At 50.6% G+C, this 21,163-nt stretch overlaps 1 protein-coding gene across 1 annotated transcript in view; it reads left to right on the top strand.

Moving 5' to 3' along the window:
* Nucleotides 1-15,500, top strand: part of chm (CHM Rab escort protein) — an 84,589-nt gene extending 69,089 nt beyond the window's left edge. Inside the window, exon 17 of the mRNA XM_072459683.1 lies at nt 15,184-15,500. Within this exon, the coding sequence (XP_072315784.1) occupies nt 15,184-15,495 (312 nt within the window). The 3' untranslated portion in view covers nt 15,496-15,500. The remainder of the gene's footprint in view (nt 1-15,183) is intronic.
* The last annotated feature ends 5,663 nt before the right edge of the window (nt 15,501-21,163 follow it).

Here is a 21,163-nt window from a genome sequence, read left to right as displayed (position 1 = left end):
ACAACAGCGGTCTCAGTCACCATGACAACAGCAGTCACAGTCACCATGACAACAGCAGTTACAGTCACCATGACAACAGCAGTCACAGTCACCATGACAACAGCAGTTACAGTCACCATGACAACAGCAGTCACAGTCACCACGACAACAGCAGTTACAGTCACCATGACAACAGCGGTCTCAGTCACCATGACAACAGCAGTTACAGTCACCATGACAACAGCAGTTACAGTCACCATGACAACAGCAGTCACAGTCACCACGACAACAGCAGTTACAGTCACCATGACAACAGCGGTCTCGGTCACCATGACAACAGCAGTTACAGTCACCATGACAACAGCAGTCACAGTCACCATGACAACAGCAGTTACAGTCACCATGACAACAGCAGTCACAGTCACCATGACAACAACTGTTACAGTCACCATGACAACAGCAGTTACAGTCACCATGACAACAGCAGTCACAGTCACCATGACAACAGCAGTCACAGTCACCACGACAACAGCAGTCACAGTCACCATGACAACAGCAGTCACAGTCACCATGACAACAGCAGTCACAATCACCATGACAACAGCGGTCTCAGTCACCATGACAACAGCAGTCACAGTCACCATGACAACAGCAGTTACAGTCACCATGACAACAGCGGTCTCAGTCACCATGACAACAGCAGTCACAGTCACCATGACAACAGCAGTTACAGTCACCATGACAACAGCAGTCACAGTCACCATGACAACAGCGGTCTCAGTCACCACGACAACAGCAGTTACAGTCACCACGACAACAGCGGTCTCAGTCACCATGACAACAGCGGTCACAGTCACCATGACAACAGCGGTCTCAGTCACCATGACAACAGCGGTCTCAGTCACCATGACAACAGCAGTTACAGTCACCATGACAACAGCAGTCACAGTCACCATGACAACAGCAGTTACAGTCACCACGACAACAGCAGTTACAGTCACCATGACAACAGCAGTTACAGTCACCATGACAACAGCGGTCTCAGTCACCATGACAACAGCGGTCTCAGTCACCATGACAACAGCAGTCACAGTCACCACGACAACAGCAGTTACAGTCACCACGACAACAGCAGTCACAGTCACCACGACAACAGCAGTTACAGTCACCATGACAACAGCTGTCTCAGTCACCATGACAACAGCAGTTACAGTCACCATGACAACAGCAGTCACAGTCACCATGACAACAGCAGTCACAGTCACCATGACAACAGCAGTTACAGTCACCATGACAACAGCAGTTACAGTCACCATGACAACAGCAGTCACAGTCACCATGACAACAGCGGTCTCAGTCACCACGACAACAGCAGTTACAGTCACCACGACAACAGCGGTCTCAGTCACCATGACAACAGCGGTCACAGTCACCATGACAACAGCGGTCTCAGTCACCATGACAACAGCAGTCACAGTCACCACGACAACAGCAGTTACAGTCACCACGACAACAGCAGTCACATTCACCACGACAACAGCAGTCACAGTCACCATGACAACAGCGGTCACAGTCACCATGACAACAGCGGTCACAGTCACCATGACAACAGCGGTCTCAGTCACCATGACAACAGCAGTCACAGTCACCATGACAACAGCAGTTACAGTCACCATGACAACAGCAGTCACAGTCACCATGACAACAGCAGTTACAGTCACCATGACAACAGCAGTCACAGTCACCACGACAACAACAGTTACAGTCACCACGACAACAGCAGTTACAGTCACCATGACAACAGCAGTCACAGTCACCACGACAACAGCAGTTACAGTCACCATGACAACAGCGGTCTCAGTCACCATGACAACAGCAGTTACAGTCACCATGACAACAGCAGTCACAGTCACCATGACAACAGCAGTCACTGTCACCATGACAACAACAGTTACAGTCACCATGACAACAGCAGTTACAGTCACCATGACAACAGCAGTCACAGTCACCAAGACAACAGCAGTCACAGTCACCACGACAACAGCAGTCACAGTCACCATGACAACAGCAGTCACAGTCACCATGACAACAGCAGTCACAATCACCATGACAACAGCAGTCACAGTCACCATGACAACAGCAGTCATAGTCACCATGACAACAGCAGTTACAGTCACCATGACAACAGCGGTCTCAGTCACCATGACAACAGCAGTCAGACACCACGACAACAGAAGTCACACTCACCATGACAACAGCAGTCACAGTCACCATGACAACAGCAGTCACCATGACAACAGCAGTTACAGTCACCATGACAACAGCAGTCACAGTCACCACGACAACAGCAGTCACAGTCACCACGACAACAGCAGTTACAATCACCACATCAACAGCAGTCACAGTCACCACGACAACAGCAGTTACAGTCACCATGACAACAGCTGTCTCAGTCACCATGACAACAGCAGTCACAGTCACCATGACAACAGCGGTCTCAGTCACCATGACAACAGCAGTTACAGTCACCACGACAACAGCAGTTACAGTCACCATGACAACAGCACTCACAGTCACCATGACAACAGCAGTCACAGTCACCATGACAACAGCAGTTACAGTCACCATGACAACAGCAGTCACAGTCACCATGACAACAGCAGTTACAGTCACCATGACAACAGCAGTTACAGTCACCATGACAACAGCAGTCACAGTCACCATGACAACAGCAGTCACAGTCACCACGATAACAGCAGTTACAGTCACCATGAGAACAGCAGTCACAGTCACCACGACAACAGCAGTTACAGTCACCATGACAACAGCGGTCTCAGTCACCATGACAACAGCTTTCTCAGTCACCATGACAACAGCGGTCTCAGTCACCATGACAACAGCAGTCACAGTCACCACGACAACAGCAGTTACAGTCACCATGACAACAGCGGTCTCAGTCACCATGACAACAGCAATCACAGTCACCATGACAACAGCAGTCACAGTCACCATGACAACTGCAGTTACAGTCACCATGACAACAGCAGTCACAGTCACCATGACAACAGCAGTTACAGTCACCATGACAACAGCGGTCTCAGTCACCATGACAACAGCAGTCACAGTCACCATGACAACAGCAGTTACAGTCACCATGACAACAGCAGTCACAGTCACCATGACAACAGCGGTCTCAGTCACCACGACAACAGCAGTTACAGTCACCACGACAACAGCGGTCTCAGTCACCATTACAACAGCGGTCACAGTCACCATGACAACAGCGGTCTCAGTCACCATGACAACAGCAGTCACAGTCACCACGACAACAGCAGTTACAGTCACCACGACAACAGCAGTCACAGTCACCACGACAACAGCAGTTACAGTCACCATGACAACAGCAGTCACAGTCACCATGACAACAGCGGTCTCAGTCACCATGACAACAGCAGTCACAGTCACCATGACAACAGCAGTTACAGTCACCATGACAACAGCAGTCACAGTCACCATGACAACAGCAGTTACAGTCACCATGACAACAGCAGTCACAGTCACCACGACAACAGCAGTTACAGTCACCATGACAACAGCGGTCTCAGTCACCATGACAACAGCAGTTACAGTCACCATGACAACAGCAGTTACAGTCACCATGACAACAGCAGTCACAGTCACCACGACAACAGCAGTTACAGTCACCATGACAACAGCAGTCACAGTCACCATGACAACAGCAGTTACAGTCACCATGACAACAGCAGTCACAGTCACCATGACAAGAGCAGTTACAGTCACCATGACAACAGCAGTCACAGTCACCATGACAACAGCAGTTACAGTCACCATGACAACAGCAGTCACAGTCACCACGACAACAACAGTTACAGTCACCACGACAACAGCAGTTACAGTCACCATGACAACAGCAGTCACAGTCACCACGACAACAGCAGTTACAGTCACCATGACAACAGCGGTCTCAGTCACCATGACAACAGCAGTTACAGTCACCATGACAACAGCAGTCACAGTCACCATGACAACAGCAGTCACAGTCACCATGACAACAACAGTTACAGTCACCATGACAACAGCAGTTACAGTCACCATGACAACAGCAGTCACAGTCACCATGACAACAGCAGTCACAGTCACCATGACAACAGCAGTCACAATCACCATGACAACAGCAGTCACAGTCACCATGACAACAGCAGTCATAGTCACCATGACAACAGCAGTTACAGTCACCATGACAACAGCGGTCTCAGTCACCATGACAACAGCAGTCAGACACCACGACAACAGAAGTCACACTCACCATGACAACAGCAGTCACAGTCACCATGACAACAGCAGTCACCATGACAACAGCAGTTACAGTCACCATGACAACAGCAGTCACAGTCACCACGACAACAGCAGTCACAGTCACCACGACAACAGCAGTTACAATCACCACATCAACAGCAGTCACAGTCACCACGACAACAGCAGTCACAATCACCATGACAACAGCAGTCACAGTCACCATGACAACAGCAGTCATAGTCACCATGACAACAGCAGTTACAGTCACCATGACAACAGCGGTCTCAGTCACCATGACAACAGCAGTCAGACACCACGACAACAGAAGTCACACTCACCATGACAACAGCAGTCACAGTCACCATGACAACAGCAGTCACCATGACAACAGCAGTTACAGTCACCATGACAACAGCAGTCACAGTCACCACGACAACAGCAGTCACAGTCACCACGACAACAGCAGTTACAATCACCACATCAACAGCAGTCACAGTCACCACGACAACAGCAGTTACAGTCACCATGACAACAGCTGTCTCAGTCACCATGACAACAGCAGTCACAGTCACCATGACAACAGCGGTCTCAGTCACCATGACAACAGCAGTTACAGTCACCACGACAACAGCAGTTACAGTCACCATGACAACAGCACTCACAGTCACCATGACAACAGCAGTCACAGTCACCATGACAACAGCAGTTACAGTCACCATGACAACAGCAGTCACAGTCACCATGACAACAGCAGTTACAGTCACCATGACAACAGCAGTTACAGTCACCATGACAACAGCAGTCACAGTCACCATGACAACAGCAGTCACAGTCACCACGATAACAGCAGTTACAGTCACCATGAGAACAGCAGTCACAGTCACCACGAAAACAGCAGTTACAGTCACCATGACAACAGCGGTCTCAGTCACCATGACAACAGCAGTCTCAGTCACCATGACAACAGCGGTCTCAGTCACCATGACAACAGCAGTCACAGTCACCACGACAACAGCAGTTACAGTCACCATGACAACAGCGGTCTCAGTCACCATGACAACAGCAATCACAGTCACCATGACAACAGCAGTCACAGTCACCATGACAACTGCAGTTACAGTCACCATGACAACAGCAGTCACAGTCACCATGACAACAGCAGTTACAGGCACCATGACAACAGCGGTCTCAGTCACCATGACAACAGCAGTCACAGTCACCATGACAACAGCAGTTACAGTCACCATGACAACAGCAGTCACAGTCACCATGACAACAGCGGTCTCAGTCACCACGACAACAGCAGTTACAGTCACCACGACAACAGCGGTCTCAGTCACCATTACAACAGCGGTCACAGTCACCATGACAACAGCGGTCTCAGTCACCATGACAACAGCAGTCACAGTCACCACGACAACAGCAGTTACAGTCACCACGACAACAGCAGTCACAGTCACCACGACAACAGCAGTTACAGTCACCATGACAACAGCAGTCACAGTCACCATGACAACAGCGGTCTCAGTCACCATGACAACAGCAGTCACAGTCACCATGACAACAGCAGTTACAGTCACCATGACAACAGCAGTCACAGTCACCATGACAACAGCAGTTACAGTCACCATGACAACAGCAGTCACAGTCACCACGACAACAGCAGTTACAGTCACCATGACAACAGCGGTCTCAGTCACCATGACAACAGCAGTTACAGTCACCATGACAACAGCAGTTACAGTCACCATGACAACAGCAGTCACAGTCACCACGACAACAGCAGTTACAGTCACCATGACAACAGCGGTCTCAGTCACCATGACAACAGCAGTTACAGTCACCATGACAACAGCAGTCACAGTCACCATGACAACAGCAGTTACAGTCACCATGACAACAGCAGTCACAGTCACCATGACAACAGCAGTTACAGTCACCATGACAACAGCAGTCACAGTCACCACGACAACAGCAGTCACAGTCACCACGACAACAGCAGTTACAATCACCACATCAACAGCAGTCACAGTCACCACGACAACAGCAGTTACAGTCACCATGACAACAGCTGTCTCAGTCACCATGACAACAGCAGTCACAGTCACCATGACAACAGCGGTCTCAGTCACCATGACAACAGCAGTTACAGTCACCACGACAACAGCAGTTACAGTCACCATGACAACAGCACTCACAGTCACCATGACAACAGCAGTCACAGTCACCATGACAACAGCAGTTACAGTCACCATGACAACAGCAGTCACAGTCACCATGACAACAGCAGTTACAGTCACCATGACAACAGCAGTTACAGTCACCATGACAACAGCAGTCACAGTCACCATGACAACAGCAGTCACAGTCACCACGATAACAGCAGTTACAGTCACCATGAGAACAGCAGTCACAGTCACCACGACAACAGCAGTTACAGTCACCATGACAACAGCGGTCTCAGTCACCATGACAACAGCAGTCTCAGTCACCATGACAACAGCGGTCTCAGTCACCATGACAACAGCAGTCACAGTCACCACGACAACAGCAGTTACAGTCACCATGACAACAGCGGTCTCAGTCACCATGACAACAGCAATCACAGTCACCATGACAACAGCAGTCACAGTCACCATGACAACTGCAGTTACAGTCACCATGACAACAGCAGTCACAGTCACCATGACAACAGCAGTTACAGTCACCATGACAACAGCGGTCTCAGTCACCATGACAACAGCAGTCACAGTCACCATGACAACAGCGGTCTCAGTCACCATGACAACAGCAGTTACAGTCACCACGACAACAGCAGTTACAGTCACCATGACAACAGCGGTCTCAGTCACCATGACAACAGCAGTCACAGTCACCACGACAACAGCAGTTACAGTCACCATGACAACAGCTGTCTCAGTCACCATGACAACAGCAGTCACAGTCACCATGACAACAGCGGTCTCAGTCACCATGACAACAGCAGTTACAGTCACCACGACAACAGCAGTTACAGTCACCATGACAACAGCGGTCTCAGTCACCATGACAACAGCACTCACAGTCACCATGACAGCAGCACTCACAGTCACCATGACAACAGCAGTCACAGTCACCATGACAACAGCAGTTACAGTCACCATGACAACAGCAGTCACAGTCACCATGACAACAGCAGTCACAGTCACCATGACAACAGCAGTCTCAGTCACCATGACAACAGCAGTCACAGTCACCATGACAACAGCAGTCACAGTCACCATGACAACAGCAGTCACAGTCACCATGACAACAGCAGTCACAGTCACCACGACAACAGCAGTTACAGTCACCATGACAACAGCGGTCTCAGTCACCATGACAACAGCAGTCACAGTCACCATGACAACAGCGGTCTCAGTCACCATGACAACAGCACTCACAGTCACCATGACAGCAGCACTCACAGTCACCATGACAACAGCAGTCACAGTCACCATGACAACAGCAGTTACAGTCACCATGACAACAGCAGTCACAGTCACCACGACAACAGCAGTCACAGTCACCACGACAACAGCAGTTACAGTCACTACGACAACAGCGGTCTTAGTCACCATGACAACAGCGGTCTCAGTCACCATGACAACAGCGGTCTCAGTCACCATGACAACAGCAGTCACAGTCACCACGACAACAGCAGTTACAGTCACCATGACAACAGCGGTCTCAGTCACCATGACAACAGCAGTCACAGTCACCATGACAACAGCGGTCTCAGTCACCATGACAACAGCAGTCACAGTCACCATGACAACTGCAGTTACAGTCACCATGACAACAGCAGTCACAGTCACCATGACAACAGCAGTTACAGTCACCATGACAACAGCGGTCTCAGTCACCATGACAACAGCAGTCACAGTCACCATGACAACAGCGGTCTCAGTCACCATGACAACAGCAGTCACAGTCACCATGACAACAGCAGTTACAGTCACCATGACAACAGCAGTCACAGTCACCATGACAACAGCGGTCTCAGTCACCACGACAACAGCAGTTACAGTCACCACGACAACAGCGGTCTCAGTCACCATGACAACAGCGGTCACAGTCACCATGACAACAGCGGTCTCAGTCACCATGACAACAGCAGTCACAGTCACCATGACAACAGCAGTTACAGTCACCATGACAACAGCAGTCACAGTCACCATGACAACAGCAGTCAGAGTCACCATGACAACAGCAGTCTCAGTCACCATGACAACAGCGGTCTCAGTCACCATGACAACAGCAGTCAGTCACCATGACAACAGCAGTTACAGTCACCATGACAACACTAGTCACAGTCACCATGACAACAGCAGTCACAGTCACCATGACAACAGCAGTCTGTCACCATGACAACAGCAGTCTCAGTCACCATGACAACAGCAGTCACAGTCACCATGACAACAGCAGTCACAGTCACCACGACAACAGCAGTTACAGTCACCACGACAACAGCAGTTACAGTCACCATGACAACAGCAGTCACAGTCACCTTGACAACAGCAGTTACAGTCACCATGACAACAGCAGTCACAGTCACCATGACAACAGCAGTTACAGTCACCATGACAACAGCAGTCACAGTCACCATGACAACAGCAGTCACAGTCACCATGACAACAGCTGTCACAGTCACCATGACAACAGCAGTCACAGTGACCATGACAACAGCAGTTAATCACCATGACAACAGCAGTCACAGTCACCATGACAAAAGCAGTCACAGTCACCACGACAACAGCAGTTACAGTCACCACGACAATAGCAGTTACAGTCACCATGACAACAGCAGTCACAGTCACCATGACAAAAGCAGTCACAGTCACCATGACAACAGCAGTCACAGTCACCACGACAACAGCAGTTACAGTCACCATGACAACAGCAGTCACAGTCACCACGACAACAGCAGTTAGTCACCACGACAACAGCAGTTACAGTCACCACGACAACAGCAGTTAGTCACCACGACAACAGCAGTTACAGTCACCATGACAACAGCAGTCACAGTCACCATGACAACAGCAGTCTCAGTCACCATGACAACAGCAGTTACAGTCACCATGACAAAAGCAGTCACAGTCACCATGACAACAGCAGTCACAGTCACCACGACAACAGCAGTTACAGTCACCACGACAACAGCAGTTACTGTCACCATGACAACAGCAGTCACAGTCACCATGACAACAGCAGTCACAGTCACCATGACAACAGCAGTCACAGTCACCATGACAACAGCAGTCTCAGTCACCATGAAAACAGCAGTCAGTCACCATGACAACAGCTGTCTCAGTCACCATGACAACAGCAGTCACAGTCACCATGACAACAGCAGTTACAGTCACCATGACAACAGCAGTTACAGTCACCATGACAACAGCAGTCTCAGTCACCATGACAACAGCAGTCACAGTCACCATGACAACAGCAGTTACAGTCACCATGACAACAGCAGTCTCAGTCACCATGACAACAGCAGTTACAGTCACCATGACAACAGCAGTCACAGTCACCATGACAACAGCAGTCACAGTCACCACGACAACAGCAGTCACAGTCACCACGACAACAGCAGTCACAGTCACCATGACAACAGCAGTTACAGTCACCATGACAACAGCAGTTACAGTCACCATGACAACAGCAGTCTCAGTCACCATGACAACAGCAGTTACAGTCACCATGACAACAGCAGTTACAGTCACCATGACAACAGCAGTCTCAGTCACCATGAAAACAGCAGTCACAGTCACCATGACAACAGCTGTCTCAGTCACCATGACAACAGCAGTCACAGTCACCATGACAACAGCAGTTACAGTCACCATGACAACAGCAGTTACAGTCACCATGACAACAGCAGTCTCAGTCACCATGACAACAGCAGTTACAGTCACCATGACAACAGCAGTCACAGTCACCACGACAACAGCAGTCACAGTCACCATGACAACAGCAGTCACAGTCACCATGACAACAGCAGTTACAGTCACCATGACAACAGCAGTTACAGTCACCATGACAACAGCAGTTACAGTCACCATGACAACAGCAGTTACAGTCACCATGACAACAGCAGTCACAGTCACCACGACAACAGCAGTCACAGTCACCACGACAACAGCAGTTACAGTCACCACGACAACAGCAGTTACAGTCACCATGACAACAGCAGTTACAGTCACCATGACAACAGCAGTTACAGTCACCATGACAACAGCAGTTACAGTCACCATGACAACAGCACTCTCAGTCACCATGACAACAGCAGTTACAGTCACCATGACAACAGCAGTTACAGTCACCATGACAACAGCAGTCACAGTCACCATGACAACAGCAGTCACAGTCACCATGACAACAGCAGTCTCAGTCACCATGAAAACAGCAGTCACAGTCACCATGACAACAGCTGTCTCAGTCACCATGACAACAGCAGTTACAGTCACCATGACAACAGCAGTTACAGTCACCATGACAACAGCAGTCTCAGTCACCATGACAACAGCAGTTACAGTCACCATGACAACAGCAGTCACAGTCACCATGACAACAGCAGTCACAGTCACCACGACAACAGCAGTCACAGTCACCATGACAACAGCAATCACAGTCACCATGACAACAGCAGTTACAGTCACCATGACAACAGCAGTTACAGTCACCATGACAACAGCAGTTACAGTCACCATGACAACAGCAGTCACAGTCACCACGACAACAGCAGTCACAGTCACCACGACAACAGCAGTCACAGTCACCACGACAACAGCAGTTACAGTCACCATGACAACAGCAGTTACAGTCACCATGACAACAGCAGTTACAGTCACCATGACAACAGCAGTTAAAGTCACCACGACAACAGCAGTTACAGTCACCATGACAACAGCAGTTACAGTCACCATGACAACAGCAGTCACAGTCACCATGACAACAGCAGTTACAGTCACCATGACAACAGCAGTTACAGTCACCATGACAACAGCAGTTACAGTCACCATGACAACAGCAGTCACAGTCACCATGACAACAGCAGTCACAGTCACCACGACAACAGCAGTCACAGTCAGCAGTTACAGTCACCATGACAACAGCAGTCACAGTCACCATGACAACAGCAGTTACAGTCACCATGACAACAGCAGTTACAGTCACCATGACAACAGCAGTTACAGTCACCATGACAACAGCAGTTACAGTCACCATGACAACAGCAGTCTCAGTCACCATGACAACAGCGGTCTCAGTCACCATGACAACAGCAGTCTCAGTCACCATGACAACAGCAGTTACAGTCACCATGACAACAGCAGTCTCAGTCACCACGACAACAGCGGTCTCAGTCACCATGACAACAGCAGTCTCAGTCACCATGACAACAGCAGTTACAGTCACCATGACAACAGCAGTTACAGTCACCATGACAACAGCAGTTACAGTCACCACGACAACAGCAGTTACAGTCACCACGACAACAGCAGTTACAGTCACCATGACAACAGCAGTCACAGTCACCATGACAACAGCAGTTACAGTCACCATGACAACAGCAGTTACAGTCACCATGACAACAGCAGTTACAGTCACCATGACAACAGCAGTCACAGTCACCATGACAACAGCAGTCACAGTCACCACGACAACAACAGTCACAGTCACCATGACAACAGCAGTCACAGTCACCATGACAACAGCAGTCTCAGTCACCACGACAACAGCGGTCTCAGTCACCATGACAACAGCGGTCTCAGTCACCATCACAACAGCGGTCTCAGTCACCATGACAACAGCAGTCTCAGTCACCATGACAACAGCAGTTACAGTCACCATGACAACAGCAGTTACAGTCACCACGACAACAGCAGTTACAGTCACCATGACAACAGCAGTCACAGTCACCATGACAACAGCAGTCACAGTCGCCATGACAACAGCAGTTACAGTCACCATGACAACAGCAGTTACAGTCACCATGACAACAGCAGTCACAGTCACCACGACAACAGCAGTCACAGTCACCACGACAACAGCAGTCACAGTCACCATGACAACAGCAGTTACAGTCACCATGACAACAGCAGTTACAGTCACCATGAAGACAGCAGTTACAGTCACCATGACAACAGCAGTTACAGTCACCATGACAACAGCAGTTACAGTCACCATGACAACAGCAGTCTCAGTCACCATGACAACAGCGGTCTCAGTCACCATGACAACAGCAGTCTCAGTCACCATGACAACAGCAGTTACAGTCACCATGACAACAGCAGTTACAGTCACCATGACAACAGCAGTCTCAGTCACCATGACAACAGCAGTTACAGTCACCATGACAACAGCAGTTACAGTCACCATGACAACAGCAGTTACAGTCACCATGACAACAGCAGTTACAGTCACCATGACAACAGCAGTCTCATCTCTAAAACCTGAAAAACATCGAATTATTTGTTTATTAAGAGGAAATCTTACTCAGTACTGCCACTCCCCCCCTGACCACTCCCCCCCTGACCACTCCCCCCTGACCACTCCCCACCTGACCACTCCCCCCTGACCACTCCCCCTGACCACTCCCCACCTGACCACTCTCCCCCTGACCACTCCCCCCCGCCCATTCCCCCCTGACCACTCCCCCCTGACCACTCCCCCTGACCACTCCCCCCGCCCACTCCCCCTGACCAGTCCCCCTGACCACTCCCCCTGACCACTCCCCCGCCCACTCCCCCCTGACCACTCCCCCCCTGACCACTCCCCCTCTGACCACTCCCCCCTGACCACTCCCCACTTGACCACTCCCCCTGACCACTCCCCCCTGACCACTCCCCCCTGACCACTCCCCCCTGACCACTCCCCCCTGACCACTCCCCCCTCACCACTCCCCCCCTGACCACTCCCCCTCTGACCACTCCCCCCCGACCACTCCCCCTGACCACTCCCCCTGACCACTCCCCCCTGACCACTCCCCCCTGACCACTCCCCCCTGACCACTCCCCCCGCCCACTCCCCCCTGACCACTCCCCCCTGACCACTCCCCCCTGACCACTCCCCCCCTGACAACTCCCCCCCTGACCACTCCCCCCTGACCACTCCCCCCCGACCACTCCCCCCCTGACCACTCCCCCTCTGACCACTCCCCCCGACCACTCCCCCTGACCACTCCCCCTGACCACTCCCCCCTGACCACTCCCCCCTGACCACTCCCCACCTGACCACTCCCCCCTGACCACTCCCCCCTGACCACTCCCCCCGCCCACTCCCCCCTGACCACTCCCCCCGCCCACTCCCCCGCCCACTCCCCCCTGACCACTCCCCACCTGACCACTCCCCCCTGACCACTCCCCCTGACCACTCCCCACCTGACCACTCTCCCCCTGACCACTCCCCCCCGCCCACTCCCCCCCGCCCACTCCCCCCTGACCACTCCCCCCGCCCACTCCCCCTGACCACTCCCCCCCGACCACTCCCCCCCTGACCACTCCCCCTCTGACCACTCCCCCCTGACCACTCCCCCTGACCACTCCCCCCTGACCACTCCCCCCTGACCACTCCCCCCTGACCACTCCCCCCTCACCACTCCCCCCTGACCACTCCCCCCCTGACCACTCCCCCTCTGACCACTCCCCCCCGACCACTCCCCCTGACCACTCCCCCCTGACCACTCCCCCCCTGACCACTCCCCACCTGACCACTCCCCCCTGACCACTCCCCCTGACCACTCCCCACCTGACCACTCTCCCCCTGACCACTCCCCCCCGCCCACTCCCCCCTGACCACTCCCCCTGACCACTCCCCCTGACCACTCCCCCTGACCACTCCCCTGCCCACTCCCCCCCGACCACTCCCCCCCTGACCACTCCCCCTCTGACCACTCCCCCCTGACCACTCCCCACCTGACCACTCCCCCTGACCACTCCCCCCTGACCACTCCCCCCCTGACCACTCCCCCCGACCACTCCCCCCCTGACCACTCCCCCTCTGACCACTCCCCCTCTGACCACTCCCCCCTGACCACTCCCCCCTCACCACTCCCCCCCTGACCACTCCCCCTGACCACTCCCCCCTGACCACTCCCCACCTGACCACTCCCCCCTGACCACTCCCCCCTGACCACTCCCCCCTGACCACTCCCCCCTGACCATTCCCCCCGCCCACTCCCCCCGACCACTCCCCACCCAACCACTCCCCCCTGACCACTCCCCCCTGACCACTCCCCCTGACCACTCCCCCTGACCACTCCCCCCGCCCACTCCCCCCTGACCACTCCCCACCTGACCACTCCCCCCTGACCACTCCACCTGACCACTCTCCCCCTGACCACTCCCCCCCGCCCACTCCCCTTGACCACTCCCCCTGACCACTCCCCCCGCCCACTCCCCCTGACCACTCCCCCCGACCACTCCCCCCCTGACCACTCCCCCTCTGACCACTCCCCCCTGACCACTCCCCCCTGACCACTCCCCCCTCACCACTCCCCCCCTGACCACTCCCCCTGACCACTCCCCCCTGACCACTCCCCCCTGACCACTCCCCACCTGACCACTCCCCCCTGACCACTCCCCCTGACCACTCCCCACCTGACCACTCTCCCCCTGACCACTCCCCCCCGCCCACTCCCCCCCGCCCACTCCCCCCTGACCACTCCCCCTGACCACTCCCCCTGACCACTCCCCCTGACCACTCCCCCCGCCCACTCCCCCTGACCACTCCCCCCGCCCACTCCCCCCCGACCACTCCCCCCCTGACCACTCCCCCCTGACCACTCCCCCCCTGACCACTCCCCCTGACCCTTGACCCCTGTTTGAGTTTAAAGATCGAAGCTGAAAAGTGTCTTTGTGTTTTAAGGCGGAGAAGATTTTCCAGAAGATCGTTCCAGGAGAAGAGTTTTGTCCTCCAGCTCCAAACCCAGAGGACATCATCTACGAACCTGAGAGGACAACAAGTCCTGCAGAAGACGTCCTCCACACACACGAGGAGGACACCAGGGAGGAGACAGAGGAGGAAACGGGAGAGGAGACCAACAAGGAGACAGAGGAGGCAAACAAGGAGACAGAGGAGGCAAACAAGGAGACAGAGGAGGCAAACAAGGAGACAGAGGAGGCAAACAAGGAGACAGAGGAGGCACTGGAGACACGTGAGGAGGCAGGAGACACGTGAGGAGACACATGAGGAGGCAGGAGACACGTGAGGAGACACGGGAGGAGACACGTGAGGAGACACGTGAGGAGACACGTGAGGAGACACGTGAGGAGACACGTGAGGAGACACATGAGGAGACACATGAGGAGACACATGAGACAGGAGTTTGAGTCAGAATGTAAATAATCATGTCTTATGTAACTAAGAATAAATGTGCATGAAAATAGTTTCTCCCTGGGAGTTAGGGGTTAAGGGTCAGGAGTTAGGGGTTAAGGGTCAGGAGTTAGGGTTAAGGGTCAGGAGTTAGGGTTAAGGGTCAGGAGTTAGGGGTCAGGAGTTAGGGTTAAGGGTCAGGGGTTAGGGTCAGGAGTTAGGGGTCAGGAGTTAAGGGTTAAGGGTCAGGAGTTAAGGGTTAAGGGTCAGGAGTTAGGGTTAAGGGTCAGGAGTTAGGGGTCAGGAGTTAGGGTTAAGGGTCAGGGGTTAGGGTCAGGAGTTAGGGGTCAGGAGTTAAGGGTTAAGGGTCAGGAGTTAAGGGTTAAGGGTCAGGAGTTAGGGTTAAGGGTCAGGAGTTAGGGGTCAGGAGTTAGGGTTAAGGGTCAGGGGTTAGGGGTTAAGGGTCAGGAGTTAGGGTTAAGTGTCAGGAGTTAGGGTTCAGGGTCAGGGGTTAGGGTCAGGAGTTAGGGTTAAGGGTCAGGGGTTGGGGGTTAGGGGTCGGGAGTTGGGGGTTAGGGGTCAGGAGTTGAAGGTTAAGGGTTAGGGGTCGGGAGTTAGGGTTAAGGGTCAGGGGTTAGGGTTAAGGGTCAGGGGTTAGGGGTTAGGAATACATGGTTCCTTTCAGTTGAAAGTTGAACTAAAGCTTTCACGGAACATTCTTAGCTCACGACGTACTCAAAGTGTTAAAAAAGGAGACGAGGACATTTGTCCATCACAGGACCTGAGACACTTACGCTTTACAGAGACATCATGGCCCCGCCCTAATGTGGAAACCAACAAAGTCCTGGTTTAGTCCTGGTTTAGTCCTGGTTTAGACCTGGTTTAGTCCTGGTTTAGACCTGGTTTAGACCTGGTTTAGACCTGGTTTAGTCCTGGTTTAGACCTGGTTTAGACCTGGTTTAGACCTGGTTTAGACCTGGTTTAGTCCTGGTTTAGACCTGGTTTAGACCTGGTTTAGACCTGGTTTAGACCTGGTTTAGACCTGGTTTAGTCCTGGTTTAGTCCTGGTTTAGTCCTGGTTTAGTTCTGGTTTAGTCCTGGTTTAGACCTGGTTTAGTCCTGGTTTAGTCCTGGTTTAGTCCTGGTTTAGACCTGGTTTAGTCCTGGTTTAGTCCTGGTTTAGTCCTGGTTTAGACCTGGTTTAGACCTGGTTTAGTCCTGGTTTAGACCTGGTTTAGTCCTGGTTTAGTCCTGGTTTAGACCTGGTTTAGTCCTGGTTTAGACCTGGTTTAGTCCTGGTTTAGACCTGGTTTAGTCCTGGTTTAGACCTGGTTTAGACCTGGTTTTTTTGCCTTCACTTGAGTTGAAATGTTGCTTATATTTGTGTGAAATATTTTTAAAATGCCTTTTGTTTTTGATGTTTTTTTGTGTAAAAAATAAAGCTTTAAATCACGAGTTTATTTTATTGTAAATAAAACATCGAAAGTCTAAACAACCAGAGGCTCTGGTGTGGGTTAGAGGGCGTGGCTCATGGGCGTGGCTCATGGGTCTATTATAATATGTGGAAAGGGCGTGGCTTATGGGTCTATTATAATATGTGGAGAGGGCGTGGCTTATGGGTCTATTATAATATGTGGAGAGGGCGTGGCTCATGGGTCTATTATAATATGTGGAGAGGGCGTGGCTCATGGGTCTATTATAATATGTGGAGAGGGCGTGGCTCATGGGTCTATTATAATATGTGGAGAGGGCGTGGCTCATGGGTCTATTATAATATGTGGAGAGGGCGTGGCTCATGGGTCTATTATAATATGTGGAGAGGGCGTGGCTCATGGGTCTATTATAATATGTGGAGAGGGCGTGGCTCATGGGTCTATTATAATATGTGGAGAGGGCGTGGCTCATGGGTCTATTATAATATGTGGAGAGGGCGTGGCTCATGGGTCTATTATAATATGTGGAGAGGGCGTGGCTTATGGGTCTATTATAATATCTGGAGAGGGCGTGGCTTATGGGTCTATTATAATGTGTGGAGAGGGCGTGGCTTATGGGTCTATTATAATATGTGGAGAGGGCGTGGCTTATGGGTCTATTATAATATGTGGAGAGGGCGTGGCTCATGGGTCTATTATAATATGTGGAGAGGGCGTGGCTCATGGGTCAATTATAATATCTGGAGAGGGCGTGGCTCATGGGTCTATTATAATATCTGGAGAGGGCGTGGCTCATGGGTCTATTATAATATGTGGAGAGGGCGTGGCTCATGGGTCTATTATAATATGTGGAGAGGGCGTGGCTCATGGGTCAATTATAATATCTGGAGAGGGCGTGGCTTATGGGTCTATTATAATATGTGGAGAGGGCGTGGCTCATGGGTCAATTATAATATGTGGAGAGGGCGTGGCTCATGGGTCTATTATAATATGTGGAGAGGGCGTGGCTCATGGGTCTATTATAATGTGTGGAGAGGGCGTGGCTTATGGGTCTATTATAATATGTGGAGAGGGCGTGGCTTATGGGTCTATTATAATATCTGGAGAGGGCGTGGCTCATGGGTCTATTATAATATGTGGAGAGGGCGTGGCTCATGGGTCAATTATAATATGTGGAGAGGGCGTGGCTCATGGGTCTATTATAATGTGTGGAGAGGGCGTGGCTTATGGGTCTATTATAATATGTGGAGAGGGCGTGGCTTATGGGTCTATTATAATATCTGGAGAGGGCGTGGCTCATGGGTCTATTATAATATCTGGAGTGGGCGTGGCTTATGGGTCTATTATAATATGTGGAGTGGGCGTGGCTCATGGGCGTGTCTTATGGGTCTATTATAATATGTGGAGAGGGCGTGGCTCATGGGTCTATTATAATATGTGGAGAGGGCGTGGCTCATGGGTCTATTATAATATGTGGAGAGGGCGTGGCTCATGGGCGTGGCTCATGGGTCTATTATAATATGTGGAGAGGGCGTGGCTTATGGGTCTATTATAATATGTGGAGAGGGCGTGGCTCATGGGTCTATTATAATATCTGGAGAGGGCGTGGCTTATGGGTCTATTATAATATGTGGAGAGGGCGTGGCTTATGGGTCTATTATAATATCTGGAGAGGGCGTGGCTTATGGGTCTATTATAATATGTGGAGAGGGCGTGGCTTATGGGTCTATTATAATATGTGGAGAGGGCGTGGCTTATGGCTCCTAGTGGCTCCCGGTGGCTCCCGGTGGCTCCTGGTGGCTCCTGGTGGCTCCTAGTGGCTCCCGGTGGCTCCTGGTGGCTCCTAGTGGCTCCCAGTGGCTCCTAGTGGCTCCTAGTGGCTCTTAGTGGCTCCTGGTGGCTCCTAGTGGCTCCTGGTGGCTCCCGGTGGCTCCCGGTGGCTCCCGGTGGCTCCCGGTGGCTCCTAGTGGCTCCTAGTGGCTCCTAGTGGCTCCTGGTGGCTCCTAGTGGCTCCTAGTGGCTCCTGGTGGCTCCCGGAGGCTCCCAGTGGCTCCCAGTGGCTCCTGGAGCCAGCGAGACACGTGGTTTACATATTTACTCTACAAATCCAGTGAAGCAAAGAAACATTGAACATGACCAATAATAAAGCTCATGAGAGGATAATAAAGCTCATGAGGGGATAATAAAGCTCATGAGAGGATAATAAAGCTCATGAGAGGATAATAAAGCTCATGAGGGGATAATAAAGCTCATGAGAGGATAATAAAGCTCATGAGAGGATAATAAAGCTCATGAGGGGATAATAAAGCTCATGAGAGGATAATAAAGCTCATGAGAGGATAATAAAGCTCATGAGGGGATAATAAAGCTCATGAGAGGATAATAAAGCTCATGAGAGGATAATAAAGCTCATGAGAGGATAATAAAGCTCATGAGGGGATAATAAAGCTCATGAGAGGATAATAAAGCTCATGAGAGGATAATAAAGCTCATGAGAGGATAATAAAGCTCATGAGGGGATAATAAAGCTCATGAGAGGATAATAAAGCTCATGAGAGGATAATAAAGCTCATGAGAGGATAATAAAGCTCATGAGAGGATAATAAAGCTCATGAGGGGATAATAAAGCTCATGAGAGGATAATAAAGCTCATGAGGGGATAATAAAGCTCATGAGAGGATAATAAAGCTCATGAGAGGATAATAAAGCTCATGAGAGGATAATAAAGCTCATGAGAGGATAATAAAGCTCATGAGGGGATAATAAAGCTCATGAGGGGATAATAAAGCTCATGAGAGGATAATAAAGCTCATGAGAGGATAATAAAGCTCATGAGGGGATAATAAAGCTCATGAGAGGATAATAAAGCTCATGAGGGGATAATAAAGCTCATGAGAGGATAATAAAGCTCATGAGGGGATAATAAAGCTCATGAGAGGATAATAAAGCTCATGAGAGGATAATAAAGCTCATGAGAGGATAATAAAGCTCATGAGAGGATAATAAAGCTCATGAGAGGATAATAAAGCTCATGAGAGGATAATAAAGCTCATGAGGGGATAATAAAGCTCATGAGGGGATAATAAAGCTCATGAGAGGATAATAAAGCTCATGAGAGGATAATAAAGCTCATGAGGGGATAATAAAGCTCATGAGAGGATAATAAAGCTCATGAGGGGATAATAAAGCTCATGAGAGGATAATAAAGCTCATGAGGGGATAATAAAGCTCATGAGAGGATAATAAAGCTCATGAGGGGATAATAAAGCTCATGAGAGGATAATAAAGCTCATGAGAGGATAATAAAGCTCATGAGAGGATAATAAAGCTCATGAGAGGATAATAAAGCTCATGAGGGGATAATAAAGCTCATGAGAGGATAATAAAGCTCATGAGAGGATAATAAAGCTCATGAGAGGATAATAAAGCTCATGAGGGGATAATAAAGCTCATGAGGGGATAATAAAGCTCATGAGAGGATAATAAAGCTCATGAGGGGATAATAAAGCTCATGAGGGGATAATAAAGCTCATGAGAGGATAATAAAGCTCATGAGGGGATAATAAAGCTCATGAGGGGATAATAAAGCTCATGAGAGGATAATAAAGCTCATGAGAGGATAATAAAGCTCATGAGAGGATAATAAAGCTCATGAGGGGATAATAAAGCTCATGAGGGGATAATAAAGCTCATGAGAGGATAATAAAGCTCATGAGGGGATAATAAAGCTCATGAGAGGATAATAAAGCTCATGAGAGGATAATAAAGCTCATGAGAGGATAATAAAGCTCATGAGGGGATAATAAAGCTCATGAGAGGATAATAAAGCTCATGAGGGGATAATAAAGCTCATGAGGGGATAATAAAGCTCATGAGAGGATAATAAAGCTCATGAGAGGATAATAAAGCTCATGAGAGGATAATAAAGCTCATGAGAGGATAATAAAGCTCATGAGGGGATAATAAAGCTCATGAGAGGATAATAAAGCTCATGAGGGGATAATAAAGCTCATGAGAGGATAATAAAGCTCATGAGAGGATAATAAAGCTCATGAGAGGATAATAAAGCTCATGAGAGGATAATAAAGCTCATGAGGGGA

Source organism: Eucyclogobius newberryi, unplaced genomic scaffold (assembly GCF_026437365.1).
Source record: "Eucyclogobius newberryi isolate DKJ021-1_F unplaced genomic scaffold, fEucNew1.0.hap1 SCAF_25, whole genome shotgun sequence".
In the NCBI taxonomy this organism is placed as follows: Eukaryota; Metazoa; Chordata; class Actinopteri; order Gobiiformes; family Gobiidae; genus Eucyclogobius; species Eucyclogobius newberryi.
The sequence above is the reverse complement of the archived record's forward strand: the minus strand, read 5'-3'. Positions and strand labels throughout refer to the sequence as shown.